At 43.2% G+C, this 17,997-nt stretch overlaps 1 protein-coding gene across 1 annotated transcript in view; it reads left to right on the top strand.

The window, feature by feature from the left end:
- LOC124301145 (sodium-dependent dopamine transporter) overlaps positions 1–17,997 on the top strand; it is a 571,198-nt gene that overhangs the window by 492,100 nt on the left and 61,101 nt on the right. The window contains exon 8 of the mRNA XM_046755874.1: positions 4,827–4,930. Coding sequence (XP_046611830.1) covers positions 4,827–4,930 — 104 coding nt within the window. The remainder of the gene's footprint in view (positions 1–4,826; positions 4,931–17,997) is intronic.

Below are 17,997 nucleotides of genomic sequence, written 5' to 3'. Positions count from 1 at the left end.
ACAATTCAAAGGCAAAAGCCTTACCTTAACGGTCGATCTCAGGCACACAAACTGAGTCTAATTTAAATTATACTTCACAAAAGCAAAACTGATAAGGAAAGGAAAAAGGATGCAAAGAGTTTAGAAGGGTAGAACGATAGCGGTAGAATAAACGATAGGTCGGTAGCAAAAGAAGGAAAAGATGTCGGTAGCTTAAATCGGTAGTAATGGTCGGGAGAAGAATCGAAAACGAAGCTGTTCCTCAACAGGTCGAGCGTAGAATAGCAGGTCGTAGTTCAGCTCGCCGATCTCGCGGTTGTCGTGAGATGATTCTTCTTCTTTGATTGGTCGCTTGACCCCCACCGCAAATAGGCCATCCCCCTGTGGCGAATATCGGTTACTGCGTGGTCGTACGTTTTCCAAAAATTACCGCTAGATGTTGTGCAATGTGCTGCTCGCGATTTCGTCGTTGACACCAACTCGTACGGTTTCATAGTCGCTCCAGTTTGCAGTCCAGGCTGCCTATCCTCGGGGACTTCTTTGACAGGGGCACGCACAGGGTGCCTCTCGTTCAAAGTTAGCGGGTGGAGAGTGACGCCTCATTGTTCACCTCCACCGGCTTTTGTACAGGCAGTAGCTAGCTGCCTGTACCTGAGGTCGTGCAGTCAGACGGTTGGCCAAACCGTGGACCACGACCCACACAATCGGTCCTCGTCGATAGGGAGGCGACTAGTTCCTCTTTGAAGAACGATGCCCCCGGCCGCCGGGAGGATTTTTATCTCCCTGTTCACCGGCAGTCGAGGCGATACGGAAGGTTCGGATGGATGCTACCCCAGGTGTATATAAAGGTGCACCAAGGTAGCCAGTGTAGTCTGGTGAGACCGTCAGTAGGCGAAGTCGTCGAGAGCTGCAAACGGTAGATAGTGGTCCCTTGTTGATCGGGATCGTAGTCGTCCAAGTACCTTGTTAGCTTGCGCCGAAGCGCGAAATAAAGAATTTACAGAAAAGAATTAGTTAAAAGTAGATATTGCCTATTTTGTATCGAGTTCGTTTGGAGTACCCTGCTGAGGACGCGTAAATTAAAAATAATAGCGGTTGTGTGCCCTTGTGACGGGCGATTCTGAAACGCCACGTTACAAACTATTTGACGAGACAGCCATCTTGTTGGAGCATACTTCAAAACTTTGGAAGGATGATCGTCGAAAGTAAGCTGAAAGTCACGAAACAGGGCTAATCTTTTAGGGCTTCCATTGATGAAGGTAGGAATCCCTGCAATGAAACGATGGATATTTAGTGGAATAGCAGAACATGCATCTTTACAGATTGGAGATAAAGAATGGCATATACACGGCAGCGTCAAGATGTTCGGAAGACTTCGGACCATACGAGTCATGAAAGAGTTATTCTCTCCAACCATCACTGATGCATTGTCACATGCAAAGCTGATGATTTGGTCCATGGGAATTTTATTTTCTGCTAATGCATCTGTGAACTCTTTGAACAGAGCCTGCGCAGAACAATCAGCTGCGTTGATGTGAATCAACTGCAGTAATTCAGTCTTTATCAGCAAAGTTTTTGGGTCGATGTAACGAACCATCAATGTCATCCACTTGTCACCTGTAATGTCAGAAGTCTCGTCAACATATGTAGAAAACTTTGCTTTTTGCAAATTTTCGACAATACGTTGTGATTCGTGGACACTGACAACTTTGTTGATGATTTCGGTTGTTTTGGTTTTGCCCATTTTCATAACCTGCAAGACAGCAGGTTCTCTACCAATGAACTTAAACAACTTTAAAATTTCAGGTGCCATCGCTAAAGGTATATTATTTTCAGCGATGAATGACGCATACCGTATTTCAGCTTCTTGTACTCGTTCAGAAAAGGTCAGTTCAGGTGAAGATGAACCAACCTCTTCTCGAGAGCAACTTGAAGAAGGATTAACTACTGGAGGAATCACGCTAGCAGATACTGCATCATCAAAACCCTTCAAACGCATATTCTTTTTATGCGGCTCACATAGGGAATGTTTTTTTATTTCTGAAACTCCACAAGTCAAAGTTTTATCACACGCAACACAAATATATTTTTTTGAATCAAACGAACATTCTTTAACCCATCTCTTCCAACAAGGATAATTGTCGTACCATTTATGATTAAAGCTTTTGGGGCTTCTCACTTTTTTAGCTGGGGGCTCATCTGGCACACTCATGATAAAATGAAGATTAAAAGCACAGACGCAATGATACTTTCAAAAAGTTCAGAAAATTGTCGAGGAAAGATATAAATTTAATATTATTATATTTAATTTAATGAGTATAATAATTAACAATTTAATAAGTATAATAATTAATTTAATTGACAAAAAGATAAATTTTAAATAAAGGATTTTCCCCGCGCTCCTGGTTTAAAATTTGGCATTCGGCTTCGCTCGCTTTCGTGGAATTCGCACGTACACACAGCTGTCGTTGTGTGTGTGCGCTCTCTTCATTGCTTGGTAGGGGAACATTTCCCCTCAATTTGTCAGCTGACTCGGCATCGTTCGGCTTCCGTCGCCATCCCGACACACCGACGTACACCGCTGACGTTGTGTGAAATCATGCGCGGGATCTGTGGAAGGGGTACTTTTTACCCGCTTTCTGGCAGCACTGGACGGGAGATCTATTTGATGCAACACCCACGGAGCTGGAGGGTTGCAGGCTGTTGTGCTTCGGTGTGGGCTGGCTGGTGCCAGGGAAACAGGGTCCGTCATGCAGGAGGGTCTGCGGTCAGGTCTGGAGTGTAGCGTTGCGTAGCGTAGCGTCGTAGCGTAGCGTATCAGTTTAGGGCGGTCAATTCTGGCGAACCCGAAGTGTCCTGCCGATCGGTCCGATCGGTCGTCTCTTATCGCAGCCTCGGTTGGTCTTCAGCAGCGGGAGACCATGTTGGCTGATTACGCAACGCGCTCGGCTGCGTGGGTGGCGTAAGCGGCGCGCGTGACGTAATACTTTATTCTGGGTCGCGCTACTAAACAGTGTGAAATGCTTGTTGCGGCGCGTGGGTTGTAAGGCGCGCGACCAACTAGTTGCGTTCACAATGTTGTTGTGAACACCTTGGTTTTACCAATGTTAAACCCTAAGTTATTCAGCTGAGGGTATTTATAGAGCAATTTTATTATCTTCTCAATATAAATCTAAGAGTCTGCCAAAATTATTATATCGCCTGCATAAGCTAGCAGTAATATATAGGGCAGTCCATATTATTTCGACCTGGATCAAACCCTTAACCTCTCGGATGGGACCAGCGATTTTTAATATAATTGTTTTCACTTTGAAAGGCACCTGATTTTTTTTAGATTTTTTTGACACGATTTGTACTTTCTACGATTTTTTAAAACGATTTTATTGACCGACACAATTCAAAAATCTGAAAAAAAACTGAAAAATCGTATATCAGATATCAAAATTTTTAAGCTCAGAGTCGGATTGGGGAATTTTTTCTTCTCACTGTTTTCAAACTTATTCCGAACAAAAAGTTGGAAAAATTAAAATAGGGAGTCGTTTTACTAGGGATAGTTATTGAAACATTTGCACATGTCACACCAGATTTCAAAAAAATTATCGGAATCATTTTCTGTTTGCAATTTTTTTGATTGGTAAAATAAAAAAGAAAATAAATCCCTTGAGAAAAATCAGAAGAAAAAGAGCTTATTCCTCTCTTTGACGTTATTCAGATAACTTGGTACGTAATGAATGATGGTTTGTAACTAAATTGCAGTTCTGAAGAGGACCCCTTTTACAGGGCCGAAACGTAAACATTTTGTTTTGACATTTGATTTGTGACTTTGGTTACCCATCTATCTCCGCCCTTGCCCTGCACAAACCGAAACCAGCTTCTTACATATCTTATTTGGTTATATATAATTATTGTTATTATTATTACTATTATTAATATACTCGTTTCGTTATTCGATGATTAAATTTATTCATCTCAAATTCGGATAGCATCGAGACAATTGACAGCTTCGATTAAGCAAATAACATTGGATGGCAGTGTTCATTCCGTATCCGGGATCGTTATTTGGGAATCCCGAGTCTGGTATACAATCATGGCTTTAAACCTCGTCTGTGGGTCAGTTAATACTTGCAATACGTGATTCAGACATGACAGACACGGAATTCCGATTTCTCTGTTTTGTGGAGAAAGGCGTCTCTGGTAATAACCTGAGTCCATGAACCAGCGTTAGGAAGTAACTTCGGTAACTTGTTACTCAAGTTTACGAGAACGTGGCTCTGGTGAAAGCTCGAGTTCGTGAAACGATTCAGCATAGCTAAAAAGGAAGTTTCGTGTTAGCGAACCCAACCTTACTTCTTTCTCAAACTAAAAAAGTTCCGTTTTTTATCGTGATCAATTGAATTTTCCATCGATTTAGGAAAAAAATAACTCACCATGATACGGATTCACGGGCAATTGCTCTCCGGAAACCTGCACATGTTACGAAGCGGTCGCATGAAATTGTTTTTTGATGCTTACCTCGCGAGTGGTTGGCCATGGAACCTTGCGCCTGCTGTAGCATAAAGTTGTATTTTCGCCCACTTGCGACTATTCATGCACTTTTCACCAACTTCAAACGCACGAAATGGCGGTTGTACAAGGGGGCTCGGATGAAAGGAAATTATTTTATTCAATTGAAAATTTACCTTCTAAAAATAAATTAGTTTTACTGTAATAGTTTATCAATATCAAGAAACGTCTTTTCTTTAGCATTTTAAAGCGAAATGTCTGACAGATTTCATGTTTCGAAAATTGTCACTATTCTATACAATTTCAAAAGACACCTCATTACGTACCCATTTATGTTCCAACAGGTCTGGGTGGACGCAGCGACTCAAGTATTCTTCTCACTTGGTCCGGGCTTTGGAGTCTTACTGGCGTACGCTAGTTACAACAAATACCACAACAACGTTTATAAGTAAGCTCATCTTGCCTACATATTATATTTTTCTCTTTTCTATAGTGTTTGCAAATCTCTATAAGCTGTATGCCACGGCCTAGTACTTCTGCGGATTACTGGATTTGCGAAGTTTAAGTGGATTTATTTCTTATTATATTAAATATGTGTTAGTATTTCAGAGCATTTTTTTTTCTCCTATGTAGGTTAAAAAGTTTCATTTAGGTGTGAAAAAATGCCTGTTACAATTTGAGCTCGTAATATTGACATTAAGAGGTTGCTCATCGCACTTTTTATTTTCCATAGGAATAATTCGTGAAAAATGGTCCTTGCTCCTTCTGTTTTTATTGCCAGCTAACGATGCGCCGCACAGGAAATTCACAAACAAATCTCTTCAGGGAGTTGAACGCTCTATAAGGAAGGTCTCTTACTAACTTATCATTTGCTAATAAATTCACTCGTTCGAAACTTTCTGAAAGAATAGATTTAGCATAAAATAATGGGTGACCTCTGTCGTAGAGCATCCAATTACCTACAAAAACATACTTGTGAATTTCCTCTACGACTCACCGTTAGCCAGTTATACAAATAAGATAGATGAAAAACCATTTTTCCCATGTTATTCTTATGGAAAATAAAATATTATAAATGTACAGCACAAATGTTAACAGGCGTATTTTTATACATAAATGAAACTTTTCAACCGATTTTTGTGAAAGAAATTTTTTCTTTTCTTGAAACCCTAATATACATTGTAACCATGTTTTAATGAGGTTGAGTTGAGGGTAAAACGATAGAAACGAGATGATTGGTTACGCTACGGCGCAGTCACTAACCTGAATAATTAGATAGAGAGAGAGGTAATAAGAGAGAAAGATACGATTGTTGGGCGCCAGACGCACATGCGTCAAAGATAGATAATTAGACAAAAAGATAAAGGTAAAGGTGAAGGTAATAGATAAAGGTAAGGTCAGGTTCTACGACGGTTTTGCATAGTTCGCTCAGATAGACAAGATAATGGTAGAGGGGCGGAGTCGAATCCAATAGATAAAATACGAAACAGGTGAAGCAGGAATAATATCAAATATATTAAGTAAGAAGCGATAGGTTTAATGACAAGCGAGTAGCTGAACTGATTGAGATACAATTACGATAAATGCGATAATTAACAATATTTGCAGCCAGAGAAAAGCTGAGCGAGAGATTTAACAAATAACAGAACGTTTTCCGAATAAGCGGGAAATATGCGCAAGCTCGCGATACTATGATTCGAGGTAATAACTAATACGGTTCTATAATAAGTATTAAGCAAATAAACCATAAAATATGAGAAGCGATTATAAACACTGTAACGCTAAGTCTTTTCTGCCCCTCGTCGAGCGCCAATTTGTAACGCTAAATTTTGTTACTTTCGGATGAGGACTTACCGTTGACACTTTGGCGCGATTCTCTACTTATCCGCAATATTAAACTACAACAAAATAATTACGTTGGGCGCCAGACGCGTTAGCGTCGATTCTCAAAGAATAACATAAATCAATAAAATTAACACAAGACCGTACAAAAGGGATAAATAGAGAACCCGTTGTATGGCTGGCTAGGCACAGGTACGATCGCGTACATCCCGGTAGAGTGGCGGAGTTCAAGGCAGCTAGCAGTAATTCCAGAATTGAAGAAAATGACAAAAATAAAGAATAAACTCCAGTTAAAAGGAAAATGAATAAGTCAATCGATCATGTATTGTCGAAAAGGTTACATAGGTGAGACAGGCAAATCAGATGGTATCGATAGCGGTAGTAAATAAAATAAATAATCGTTGTTCACAAAAATATCGGTAGAATAGCAGTAAACGGTAGCTTTAACACGAGAGACGGTAGTTAACAGAGAAAAATAGACGTAGGCCGAGAGATGCGATATAATGCAAGAGTTGACTTAAAACTACACGTCACTGGGCGACGTGATCTTACCCAGGTTGCAAACGACGCCACGAAAATTATTATTCTGTTAATTAGAACGAGAGAGCTTTACTGCGATCGGTAGAAAACAACGTAACGGTAGTTCGGTAGATGATACGTCAAATTTACCATAAATTATAACCAAGATGAGAGATTGACATTTAGTAACAATTTACCAAGTCGGCAAACGATCGACTAGGTAGCCTTCGGTAGAATTATTCATACGGTAGATTCGATAATTTACAATCATTACATAATTGAGGAATTGAATAGTGAATTCCTAAATATAACTTTTGAGAGAATACCAAAATACAAAGTTATGAGAGTGAGAGAATTCCGGAGAATTTACAAAATAGAGAAATACACTAAAGGACACCGCAATACAAAAGAATAAGTTACAGAACTTAATGAAACAAAATACGGAGAAATAAATAACAGGCAAAAATAATATAAAATGGCCAATAGTAACAAAGAAAAATGCGGTAATATCTAAGGGAGATTCTACGCTCGCTTGTACTCCATAGAACTCGATATACGATACAATAGGCACAAAAATAAATAAAAATATAATAAGCGATAACAGAAATAAAATATAAAGCACACTACTATTACAAAGAGAGTATGGAATAAAATATGAAGCCAATAGGGCTCAAAATACGATAGAAACTACAGAAGCAAGATAATAGAGATTCACAAATAATCAGAAAAGTCATAAATACAAGAAATAATTATTTTGCAGTTACGAGGTCGCTCAGATACGAAAATAATAAGTTACTGAAATCATGCAGCCCCACGGAAGTCGTGGACCATGATTCACACAAAACGGCATTACACGATGCAACCAAGAAACAATAAATATAATATTAATGACCGAAATCATGCAGCCACACGGCGGCTTACTGCAACTTTAACCGTGGACCGTGATTCACGCAAAGTCGATAAATACTATGAGAAAGAATAGAAATTATGAGCAACTTCGTAACGGTACAATTCAAAGGCAGAAGCCTTACCTTAACGGTTGACCTCAGGCACACAAACTGATTCTAATTTAAACTATACTTCACAAAAGCAAAACTGATAAGGAAAGGAAAAAGGATGCAAAGAGTTTAGAAGGATAAACGATAGCGGTAGAATAAACAATAGGTCGGTAGCAAAAGAAGGAAAAGGTGTCGGCAGCTTAAATCGGTAGTAATGGTCGGGAGAATAATCGAAAACGAAGCTGTTCCTCAACAGGTCGAGCGTAGAATAGCAGGTCGTAGTTCAGCTCGCCGATCTCGCGGTTGTCGTGAGGTGATTCTTCTTCTTTGATTGGTCGGTTGACCCCCACCGCAAATAGGCCATCCCCCTGTGGCGAATATCGGTTACTGCGTGGTTATACGTTTTCCAAAAATTACCGCTAGATGTGGTGTAATGTGCTGCTCGCGATTTCGTCGTTGACACCAACTCGTACGATTTGTAGTCGCTTCAATTTACGGTCCAGGCTGCCTATCATCGGGGACTTCTTCGACAGAGGCATACAGAGGGTGCCTCTCGGTCAAAGTTACCGGGTGGAGAGTGACGCCTCATTGTTCACCTCCACCGGCTTTTGTACAGGCAGTAGCTAGCTGCCTGTACTTGAGGTCGTGCAGTCAGACGGTTGGCCAAACCGTGGACCACGACCCACGCAATTAGTCCCTGCCGATAGGAAGGCAGCGTCGATCCTCAGAATGATGGCTTTATCACCCTGGACGTAGTGGTTTGGGGTCGGTCCGGCACCAGGCCGGTAAGTCGGAGGATGGCAGGCTACGGTCTGCCCTTCACGCCATCCTTACGGCATCCGATAGAGTTGGCGGCTGGTTCCTCTTCGAGGAACGATGCCCTCGGCCACCGGGAGGATTTTTATCTCCCTGTTCACCGGTAGTCGAGGCGATACGGAAGGTTCGGGTGGATGCTACCCCAGGTGTATATCAAGGTGCACTAAGGTAGCCAGTGTAGACTGATGAGACCGTCAGTAGGCGAAGTCGTCGAGAGCTGCAAACGGTAGCTAGTGGTCCCTCGTTGATCGGGATCGTTGTCGTCCATGTGCCTTGTTAGCGTGCGCCGAAGCGCGAAATAAAGAATTTACAAAAAAGAATTAGTTAAAAGTAGTTATTGCCTATTTTGTATCGAGTTCGGTTGGAGTACCCTGCTGGGGACGCGTAAACTAAAAATAATAGCGGTTGTGTGCCCTTGTGACGGGCGATTCTGAAACGCCACGTTACAACTCCCTCCCCCCAGGGGGAGACCGGGCAGGTCTTCTACCTAGGTAAAGTCACGAAGGCTCTGATCAGAAATTATGGAGGCTGACCCGTAAACTGACGAATAAGTGGTTTCGTTGTCCATTGACAATACAGCAAAAAGAATTAACGGAAATTACGTAAGAGACGATAGAAACGGAAAACGCGTATGCTTCGGTAGTTTTTAACGTATGATAGTGTGCGTCAGTTAATAAAATCAGCAAAGTATGGTAAAAGATCACACAAAAGGCGAGTTAGGTAATTTTGGCTTGTACAACCGAGCGGTGATTGTTGGTTTTTGCTGTTGGTTTAGAAGTTTTTGCCTTTACCTCAGTCAGTGACGGTTTTTGCGAGAAATCAGTTGATATAGAGGGTTGTTTAGAGTGATTACGAAACAGGTAACGTCGACGGAATAAGTCAGAATCGGAGTTTTCTCACGGTAGCTTAAATCGGTAGGAAGGACGTTAAATTTTCACGACAGCTCGGAACGGTAGAACTGAAGTAAAGTTTTGACGGTAGCTTAAAACGGTAGAAATGAAGTTACGCATTTGAGGATAAATCAAACGGTAGAAATAAGGTGGAATTTAGACAATGACTTGAACGGTGAAGGTAGAATTAAGTTTTCCGATAGCTTAGCGTTGCGGAAATGAAGTTAGATCTTTACGGTAGGTTGACGGTAGCTGAAAACGGTAGATACGGTAGAATCGGTAGAATCGGTAGAAAGAGAAACGGTAGCTTAGAAAAATCGGTAGAGAGAAAAAAAAATGGGTTTAAATGAATTTATTGAAAACTCGAAGGTCGAAATAGAATTTTGAATTAGATAGGCCGAAATAGAATTTAGAAAAGAAATTTAACCGAAGGGCACTTAGGGTGGCGGATCCTTAGGCTCCCGGCGTTGGTATGGGCCTGTAAGGTGAGAGCTGTCCGCCTTGCGGGGCCGGACTTGATACCGCTCCAGAAAATCGAGCGCCCAACCGGCGCGGCACCGCGGACATTCGGCTTTAGTAAAACCGGGCTGCTTGCAGCCGTAACAAAACTTCCTCCGTGGCTTCGTGCACTGGCGTGCAAGGTGCCCCACCTCGTCGCAGTTGCAGCACGCCCGGGGGTCGCGTACCGCCGGGGCTGGCGCTGGGGCCGACGTGGATGGTGCGGGCGGTGGAGCGGCTGCGGTCGGAGGTTCGTTGATGCGGACCTTCGGTGTAAAGCCGAAGTCCGGCGACTCAGCTCGTGATGCGCGTGGCCTGGTCGTGTCCGCTTTACCGGCCCCGGACTCAGCGAACCTGACGGTTCGTTTTGGTTTCAGGCTGGCTGGTGGTGGCCGGGTCAATTCCTCTTCCTGCATGCCGCTGGGTTCGGAAGAGGAAGTTAGGGAGGAGGAGGAGGAGTGAAGGGGAACGGTAGTGTCGGGAGAGTCAGAAGAACGGGTGGAGTCGGGAGAGGCGGTGAAAGCGGTAGAAGGCTGGGGTTCGGCAGAGGAAGTAGAAACGGTAGAAAAGGTGGATAGGGGGGAAATCAGTGGGATGGTGACGGATGGATCGGTAGCGGGGTTCGGATGACGACAGCGGCAGCAGCAAGGCGGGCAAGCAACCGTCTCGCTTGGTAGGTCAGTCTGGACGGCCTGGTCCACGCCTTCAGGCATTTCCCGTATTGTTCCACGGGCTGCTTGGGCCGATCGGAGTATCCGGTCATCCTCCTCGGCCTCGATGTACGCCAGCCGGATCTCACGGGCGAGGTCCGGGCACCATACCGGCATAAACCGTATAAATTCCGCAAAGGGTTCCAGCCGACGCCAGCCGCGCAGGACGTAGGCAGGTGGAGGGGCCTCGTCTCCCATGATTTTGGGCTTGGCTTGGCTGTTGAGTTACGAAGGCTCAGTTTTATAGGTCTTTAGGTCTTTTACATGCACTTTTCCCACTACATTATTCCCATCTACTTGTTGTAGTTCAACCACCACCGGAGAGAGAAAACGGGAGATTCGGTAAGGTCCACTAAATTTTGGCGCCAGTTTGGCAGCAACGTGTTGAGTAGCAGACGACAGCGTGTGCTGTCGTTTTAACACAAGGTCGTTCATAGCGAAAGCTGGATCTCGCCGTCGGAGATCATAGTATCGCGCTTGTTTAGCGAGGGCGTCGTCAAGGTTTTCCGTGACCCAGTCCCTAAGTAGTTGGATATGTGTCATTCGCTCTGCCCATAATTTTGGAGGTGTGGGTTCTATCTCGATTTTGTCGGTAGCTGATCGTCGGTAGGAATTAATCGGTTCGGGTACGCGGCCTAGATTTAGGAAAGCGGGACTTGTATTGAGTGAGGTATGGTGCGCGGTGTTGTACGCGAATCGGAAGTCTGAGAGGTGTCGGTCCCATTCTCGGTGATCGTCGTTCAAAAAGGTAACTATCATGGTCTTTAGAACGCGGTTAACCCTTTCGACCGGGTTGGCTTGTGGATGATACGGTGGTGTCGTGGTATGTTTTATGCCATGGGCTTCCGCAAGTTCCTTGATTGTACGGTTATTAAATTCCGTTCCATTATCCGTGAGCAATACCTGGGGAGTTCCCCACCTCGATAGTACTAAATCTTTGAACGTTTCACTAATCTTTTGTCCGGTAGCTTTTCTAAGGGGAGCGCATTCAATCCATTTGGTGAAGAGATCTTGCATTACCAGTACGTACGCAAAGCCAGATTTACTCGGGGGAAATGGCCCCATTATGTCGGCGGCTACGACGATCCAAGGTTGTTCTACGAATCGCCTTCCCATTAAACCCGCGGGGGCAGTTTGGGTCACTTTACATTTTTGACAGGTATCGCATTTCCTCACGTATTCCGTAGCGGTATGGTACATCCCTGGCCAATAATAACGGGTAGCTAAACGGCGATAGGTTTTTTCTATTCCCAGATGACCGGACTGAGGGTCATCGTGAGCTTCTTGTAAAACGGTTTCGCGTTGCTCTTCGGGTATGACTAATTCCCAAGCGTTTAAGTCTTGTACTAACGTACCGATTAAAGGATCTGTGCGTCGAACGTATAGATGACCAGTCTCTATTTTCCAATCCGGGAACTTTCCGGGAGTGTTTTCGACGTCGCGTTTCCGGCGGTCGTACCAGGTTAATTGATCTGGTACGATAGTGGCGGTAGCTTCATCGGCGGTAGAAAATGAATTTAAAGCGACATCAGGTTCCGGGATTCGGGAGAGTGCGTCCGGCACGTGATTCAAGGCGCCTTTGCGGTATACGGTAGTGAAATAATAGCCAAGTAATTCTAGTGACCATCTAGCTAATCGACCGGTAGGATTCTTTCGCTTGTGAAGCCATTGGAGGCTGCTATGGTCGGTCACGACCGTGAAATGGTACCCTTCGATATACGGGCGGAATTTTCCGATTGCCCAGATAACGGCGAGGCATTCTAGTTCGGTAGCGGAGTACTTCCTTTCGGCATCCGATAGGGTTCTGCTCGCGTATGCGATCACGTGTTCTCCGTCTTGGTCGGTTTGAGTTAGAACGGCGCCTAGTCCGCAATTGCTAGCATCAGTTTGTACGACGAAAGGATTATTAAAATCGGGGCACGATAGTGTCGGAGCGGTAGTTAGTCGATTTTTAATTTCTTCGAAAGCGAGAGATTGCGGTTCAGCCCAAGTCCATAGTTGGGTTTTTTGCAAGAGCCGCGTCAGTGGTTCGGTTATCGAGGCAAGATTTGGAATAAACCTTCGGTACCAAGAAGCAATTCCTAAGAATCGACGAAGTTGTTTCACCGTATGTGGAACCGGGTAATTTACAACGGGAGCTATCTTGTCTGGATCTATTTGTAACCCATATTCGTTAACTAGAAAGCCGAGATATTTAACTTCAGAGCAACAAAATTCACATTTATCAGGGTTGACCGTGAGGTTCGCGTGTCGGATAGTTCGTAAAACGCATCGTAACCACTCGAGATGTTCGTCAAATGTTTTTGTGGCGATGATAATGTCGTCCAGATAGGCGAAAGCGTATGGGTCCATGTCTGGTCCGATTAAGCGATCTAACAACCGTTGGAACGTAGCCGGTGCTCCGGTTAATCCGTACGGCATTCGCGTAAAGTGAAAAAGTCCTTTACCGGGAACAATGAAAGCAGTTACCTCGCGACTCGCTTGAGTTAAAGGGATTTGAAAATATGCCTGACTTAGGTCGATAGTCGAAATATACCGGGCGGATCGGAGTTTGTCCAGAATGCTGTCCATTCGCGGTAGCGGATACGCGTCCTTTTTGGATGCCTGATTCACTTGCCGGAAGTCAATGCAAAAACGGTAGGAGCCATTTGGTTTTTTAACCATTACAATCGGACTTGCCCATTCGCTATGCGAGGGTTCGATAATTCCGTTAGCGAGCATTTTATCAACCTCCTCATCGATAGCTTCCTGTATCTTCGGCGATACTCGATACGCTCGTTGTCTAATCGCGGGATGGTCACCTACGTCTATGTGGTGGGTGGCCAAATTAGTCGCACCTATTTTATCGGACGCGGGAGCTATCTCTGTTTTTAGTAAATTCCGTAATTTGACGGTTTGCTCGTCGGTCAGAGCTACAATTCCGTTACATTGTGTATCGGGAGTGAATCGGGAGTGCGTTTGAAATTCATAAGTTACGGGAGAATTATACTTGAATGACCAGTTAGGTTCTGTGAAATCTACTATTATATCAAATGTGTGAATGAAATCTAGACCTATTATACAATTAAAGCTAAGGGAGGGTATAACGCGAACATGAATATCGCGGGTAGTCCCTTCCAATTCTATCGGCACGATTATTTCACCCGTGACGTCAGCCTTTCGGCCGGCAGCCGTTACGACGGTTCCGCTATGAGATTTTTGAATTCGGAAACCTCTCGATTCGATCAATACTGAAGTTTTTAAATTTACAAAGGTTCGTGATGAACCGCAGTCAAATAAAGCCGTTACACGTAAATCGCATATTTTGAGAATCAGAAATAACAGTGGTTTCCCGTGAAGCGGGTAGACTGGACTGCAAAAGTCAGTTTGTTCAGTAGGTGGACCGGTAGTAGTAAAATCGGATTAAACGATCTCGTAAAGTCGGTGAAGTTCCTTCTGCTAATAATGCACGCTGTCTTAGCTCGTGACGTAATTCCGCTGCAGTTAATAAATATATCCACGAGTCTTTTACAGATGGCAACGAAGGCATGTATTATTATTTACGATTTAAAATACTGCTTGCAACGAACACGGATGATCCTGAGTGTCAATACGCGGTCACGAGCAATAAACACGGTCTCGCTCGTGAGTCGTCAACAACTATAGCGGGCGATAGAAAAAATTGTTTTCGGCCGCGCGCTGCTCTCCGCGAACAATGCGTCGACTAGAAGTAAGACTCGCGAGGGATTATACCGTCGTCGGAATAATATCTTTAATCCGGGATGTTCCGTCCGCTAAATATTTAAATATTTTGGGTCGATTGGTCACTCAATATCAACTGTTTTTCAAGATCTCCTTGAATCTTTATGTTAGTAAATGACTGAATAAAAGCGGGAAAAGGTTTCTTTTGTTAATAATAATTTCTCTCTTTCACTCTCTCTCTCTCTTATTCTCTCCCAAGTTCTTAATTGAATTATTAACTGAAATTTTTCTGTAGCTGGCCTTTTGTGGCCCCACGTTGGGCGCCAATTTGTAACGCTAAGTCTTTTCTGCCCTTTTGACACTTTGGCGCGATTCTCTACTTGTCCGCAATATTAAACTACAACAAAATAATTACGTTGGGCGCCAGACGCGTTAGCGTCGATTCTCAAAGAATAACATAAATCAATAAAATTAACACAAGACCGTACAAAAGGGATAAATAGAGAACCCGTTGTATGGCTGGCTAGGCACAGGTACGATCGCGTACATCCCGGTAGAGTGGCGGAGTTCAAGGCAGCTAGCAGTAATTCCAGAATTAAAGAAAATAACCAAATAAAGAATTAACTCCAGTTAAGAGGGAAATAAATAAGTCAATCGATCATATATTGTCGAGAAGGTTACATAAGTGAGAAAGGCAAATAAGATGGTATCGATAGCGGTAGTGAATAAAATAAATAATCGTTGTTCACAAAAATATCGGTAGAATAGCAGTAAACGGTAGCTTTAACACGAGAGACGGTAGTTAACAGAGAAAAATAGACGTAGGCCGAGAGATGCGATATAATGCAAGAGTTGACTTAAAACTACACGTCACTGGGCGACGTGATCTTACCCAGGTTGCAAACGACGCTACGAAAATTATTATTCTGTTAATTAGAACGAGAGAGCTTTACTGCGATCGGTAGAAAACAACGTAACGGTAGTTCGGTAGATGATACGTCAAATTTACCATAAATTATAACCAAGATGAGAGATTGACATTGAGTAACAATTTACCAAGTCGGCAAACGATCGACTAGGTAGCCTTCGGTAGAATTATTCATACGGTAGATTCGATAATTTACAATCATTACATAATTGAGGAATTAAATAGTGAATTCCTAAATATAACTTTTGAGAGAATACCAAAATACAAAGTTATGAGAGTGAGAGAATTCCGGAGAATTTACAAAATAGAGAAATACACTAAAGGACACCGCAATACAAAAGAATAAGTTACAGAACTTAATGAAACAAAATACGGAGAAATAAATAACAGGCAAAAATAATATAAAATGGCCAATAGTAACAAAGAAAAATGCGGTAATATCTAAGGGTGATTCTACGCTCGCTTGTACTCCATGGAACTCGATATACGATACAATAGGCACAAAAATAAATAAAAATATAATAAGCGATAACAGAAATAAAATATAAAGCACACAAAAGGATGCAAAGAGTTGTAACGTGGCGTTTCAGAATCGCCCGTCACAAGGGCACACAACCGCTATTATTTTTAGTTTACGCGTCCTCAGCAGGGTACTCCAACCGAACTCGATACAAAATAGGCAATAACTACTTTTAACTAATTCTTTTTTGTAAATTCTTTATTTCGCGCTTCGGCGCAAGCTAACAAGGTACTTAGACGACAACGATCCCGACCACCGAGGGACCGATATCTACCGTTTCCAGCTCTCGACGACTTCGCCTACTGACGGTCTAATCGGACTACACTGGCTACCTTGGTGCACCTTTACATACACCTGGGGTAGCATCCACCCGAACCTTCCGTATCGCCTCGACTGCCGGTGAACAGGGAGATAAAAATCCTCCCGGTGGCCGAGGGCATCGTTCCTCGAAGAGGAACCAGCCGCCAACTCTATCGGATGCCGTAAGGATGGCGTGAAGGGCAGACCGTAGCCTGCCATCCTCCGACTTACCGGCCTGGTGCCGGACCGACCCCAAACCACTACGTCCAGGGTGATAAAGCCATCATTCTGAGGATCGACGCTGCCTTCCCATCGGCAGGGACTAATTGTGTGGGTCGTGGTCCACGGTTTGGCCAACCGTCTGACTGCACGACCTCAGGTACAGGCAGCTAGCTACTGCCTGTACAAAAGCCGGTGGAGGTGAACAATGAGGCGTCACTCTCCACCCGGTAACTTTGACCGAGAGGCACCCTCTGTTTGCCTCTGTCAAAGAAGTCCCCGATGATAGGCAGCCTGGACCGTAAATTGAAGCGACTACAAAATCGAACGAGTTGGTGTCAACGACGAAATCGCGAGCAGCACATCACACCACATCTAGCGGTAATTTTTGGAAAACGTATGACCACGCAGTAACCGATATTCGCCACAGGGGGATGGCCTATTTGCGGTGGGGGTCAACCGACCAATCAAAGAAGAAGAATCACCTCACGACAACCGCGGGATCGGCGAGCTGAACTACGACCTGCTATTCTACGCTCGACCTGTTGAGGAACAGCTTCGTTTTCGAATATTCTCCCGACCATTACTACCGATTTAAGCTGCCGACACCTTTTCCTTCTTTTGCTACCGACCTATTGTTTATTCTACCGCTATCGTTTATCCTTCTAAACTCTTTGCATCCTTTTTCCTTTCCTTATCAGTTTTGCTTTTGTGAAGTATAGTTTAAATTAGAATCAGTTTGTGTGCCTGAGGTCAACCGTTAAGGTAAGGCTTCTGCCTTTGAATTGTACCGTTACGAAGTTGCTCATAATTTCTATTCTTTCTTATAGTATTTATCGACTTTGCGTGAATCATGGTCCACGGTTAAAGTTGCAGTAAGCCTCCGTGTGGCTGCATGATTTCGGTCATTAATATTATATTTATTGTTTCTTGGTTGCATCGTGTGATGCCGTTTTGTGTGAATCATGGTCCACGACTTCCGTGGGGCTGCATGATTTCGGTAACTTATTATTTTCGTATCTGAGCGACCTCGTAACTGCCAAATAATTATTTCTTGTATTTATGACTTTTCTGATTATTTGTGAATCTCTATTATCTTGCTTCTGTAGTTTCTATCGTATTTTGAGCCCTATTGGCTTCATATTTTATTCCATACTCTCTTTGTAATAGTAGTGTGCTTTATATTTTATTTCTGTTATCGCTTATTATATTTTTATTCATTTTTGTGCCTATTGTATCGTATATCGAGTTCCATGGAGTACAAGCGAGCGTAGAATCTCCCTTAGATATTACCGCATTTTTCTTTGTTACTATTGGCCATTTTATATTATTTTTGCCTGTTATTTATTTCTCCGTATTTTGTTTAATTAAGTTCTGTAACTTATTCTTTTGTATTGCGGTGTCCTTTAGTGTATTTCTCTATTTTGTAAATTCTCCGGAATTCTCTCACTCTCATAACTTTGTATTTTGGTATTCTCTCAAAAGTTATATTTAGGAATTCACTATTTAATTCCTCAATTATGTAATGATTGTAAATTATCGAATCTACCGTATGAATAATTCTACCGAAGGCTACCTAGTCGATCGTTTGCCG

Source organism: Neodiprion virginianus, chromosome 3, assembly GCF_021901495.1.
Source record: "Neodiprion virginianus isolate iyNeoVirg1 chromosome 3, iyNeoVirg1.1, whole genome shotgun sequence".
Taxonomy (NCBI): Eukaryota; Metazoa; Arthropoda; class Insecta; order Hymenoptera; family Diprionidae; genus Neodiprion; species Neodiprion virginianus.
This window is presented reverse-complemented; position numbering and strand designations above follow the sequence as displayed.